Source organism: Oryx dammah, unplaced genomic scaffold (assembly GCF_014754425.2).
Source record: "Oryx dammah isolate SB20612 unplaced genomic scaffold, SCBI_Odam_1.1 HiC_scaffold_11096, whole genome shotgun sequence".
In the NCBI taxonomy this organism is placed as follows: Eukaryota; Metazoa; Chordata; class Mammalia; order Artiodactyla; family Bovidae; genus Oryx; species Oryx dammah.
In genome coordinates, this window is record NW_024080490.1 from 1 (window position 1) to 2,326 (window position 2,326).

Genomic DNA, 2,326 nt, shown 5'->3' on the forward strand with positions numbered 1-2,326 from the left:
AAGGACAGAACAGTGATTTTATCCCCTGCTTTACTGAGGTATACTTAACAAAAATTGTACACATTTAGAGTGTACTACATGTTGCTTTGATATATATGTACACTGTGAAGGTAATTAATTTATTCATCAACTTGCCTTATGTGTGTGTCTGTTTGACAGGGATGATGAGAATGATTAAGATCAATTTTAAAGTATACAATACAGAATTATTATTAACTATAGTCACCAGGCTCTGTACATCAGATCCCCAGACTTATTATGAACATTTTTTACCCTCTGAGCTATGGAACATTCAAGACCATATTTTTGAAAAAAGCAGCACAAGAGCTAGATAACAGCCTCAAATCAGAGATCAGGGATGATCATTAGTCCTTGGAAATTTCTAGAATGAGAGACTAGGATAGGCGCTCTTAAAATGTGAGGGGGAGAATACAGACTAAAGGTCCTGACTCTGGTGGAGGCTGAATGACTCAGAAAAGCTGGAGTCAGGGAGTTCTCAGGGTGAGAACAGGCCTTGAGAAAGTCATGGATCACAAGCTGGTGGCCAGGGTCAAAGGGCACCGCTGACCAGCTATTCCAGGGATGGTTTGTTTCCTGCGTCTTCCTCAAAGCCACTGGATTCCTTGATTGTCCTTCAGACAAGTGGGGCCACTAGTGACTGTCTTGTACAGAATCTGAAAACCCCGGGCGGATTTCCTCCGCCTCCTGACAAGAACCCGGGGCGCTGTTCCCACAGAGACCCCACTTTCTTCTCCTCGTGGGAAGCCAGCTCCAGCCCGAGGGGAGATCAGGGCGGCCCCGCGCCCCGCGCCCCTCGTACCTGCGCGCAGCAGCGTGTCCTTCCCGATCTCCAGGTATCTGCGGAGCGACTCCACGCACCGGCCCTCCAGGTAGTTTCTGAATCTCTTCGCATAACCTTCCTTCTCCCACTTGCGCTTGGTGATCTGAGCCGCCGTGTCCGCCGCGGTCCAGGAGCGCAGGTCCTCGTTCAGGGCGATATAATCTCTGCCGTCGTAGGCGTCCTGCCTGTACCCGCGGAGGAGGCGCCGGTCAGGCCCCACGTCGCAGCCGTACATCACCTGGAGGGTGTGAGACCCTGACCCGCCCCGACCACCCGCGGTGATTAAACCCAAAGTGAAAATGAAACCGGGTCAAGTCCCCGAGAGCTCCTCCCGGGCCGGGGGTCGGGCGGGTCCCGCAGTGTCGGGGTGACCCTCGGACCCGCAGACTCGGGCGACCCCGCCGGTCCCTGGGGATGCGGGCCGTGACCCGGACCCGGGCCCGCGTCGCTCACCGTCCTGGCTCTGGTTGTAGTAGCCGCGCAGGGTGTTCAGGTCCACTCGGAAAGTCTGTGCGGCGTCCTTGGCTCTCCGCGTGTTCCGATCCCAATAGTCCGGCCCCTCCTGCTCCACCCACCGCGCCCGCGGCTCTATCCTCGGATCCGGGGCGTCGCTGTCGAACCGCAGGAACTGCGTGTCGTCCACGTAGCCGACGATGATAAAGCGGGGCTCCCCGAAGCCGGGCCGGGACACGCCGGTGTAGAAATACCTCATGGAGTGGAAGCCTGGGGGCGGGGAGGGGTGAGACCCGGCCCGACCTCCTCCCGGCGCGGGTCCCGGGTCCGAGGGGATGGACCCGGGAAGGAGGAGGGGGCGTAGGGCCAGGGAGATGGAAGAGGTCGAAAACCGGCCCGAACTTCGGAGAGGGAAGAAAGGAGGGGTCGGGATGCAAGGCAGGGACAGGACGGGGCCCTGGGCGGGTCTGGGCAGGGGCGTCGGGGTTGCTCGTTCGTTGGGCTCCTGCTCCCTAGACTCCCGGGCGGTCCCCTCGCCCCACCCCCCAGAGGTCGTTCCCTCCCCACCCTGCACTCACCCGCCCGGGGCTCGGTCAGGACCAGGATCCCCGAGACGAGCAGGAGGAGGATTCGCCACCCCATGACTCGCATCCTCTGGGTCTGGGAAGCGGAGTGCGGGGGATGGGGGGTCGGGGTTGGGGGGTGGGGGGTGGGGCGGGGCGGGGGCGGTCAGTGGAGACTTTATTGCCGGGAACCGAGGAGACGCTGATTGGTTTTTCTAGAAACCGGGCACCACCCAGTGGCAGCGAGAACAGGGGCCGCATCACCAGTGTCTAGGCAGCAGGGCTAAACACAGGTTGTGAGAGAGAAAGTGAAACTCCAGGAAGACGGGGAATCCCCAACATGGAGCGTCCCAGCCCCAAACACCGCCCTTGACCCTGAGATCCTGAGCGGCTCGCCCTCCAGGGACCTTAGACTTGGCCCTAATCCCTCCCCTCCTGCTAGGTAGAATGTTCAACCTACCGAATAATT

At 59.2% G+C, this 2,326-nt stretch overlaps 1 protein-coding gene across 1 annotated transcript; it reads right to left on the reverse strand.

Annotated features, from left to right (window-relative positions):
• Positions 1 to 22: 22 nt before the first annotated feature.
• On the reverse strand, positions 23 to 1,969 carry LOC120860566 (BOLA class I histocompatibility antigen, alpha chain BL3-7-like). The gene is made up of 3 exons (XM_040236373.1): positions 1,873 to 1,969; positions 1,295 to 1,564; positions 23 to 1,096 (listed from the first exon to the last, which is right to left on the reverse strand). The coding sequence occupies exons 1-3, from the start codon at positions 1,943 to 1,945 to the stop codon at positions 606 to 608; spliced, it is 834 nt and encodes a 277-aa protein (XP_040092307.1). The 5' UTR covers positions 1,946 to 1,969; the 3' UTR covers positions 23 to 605.
• Between the last annotated feature and the right edge of the window lie 357 nt (positions 1,970 to 2,326).

Excerpts from the sequence above, each read along its gene's own strand:
- LOC120860566 (XM_040236373.1), bottom strand. The coding sequence starts at position 1,945 with ATGCGAGTCATGGGGTGGCGAATCCTCCTCCTGCTCGTCTCGGGGATC. Across the intron at positions 1,565-1,872 it reads CCTGACCGAGCCCCGGGCGG|GCTTCCACTCCATGAGGTAT; the intron begins GTGAGTGCAGGG and ends CCCCGCCCCCAG. Across the intron at positions 1,097-1,294 it reads CTACAACCAGAGCCAGGACG|GGTCTCACACCCTCCAGGTG; the intron begins GTGAGCGACGCG and ends GGGGCGGGTCAG.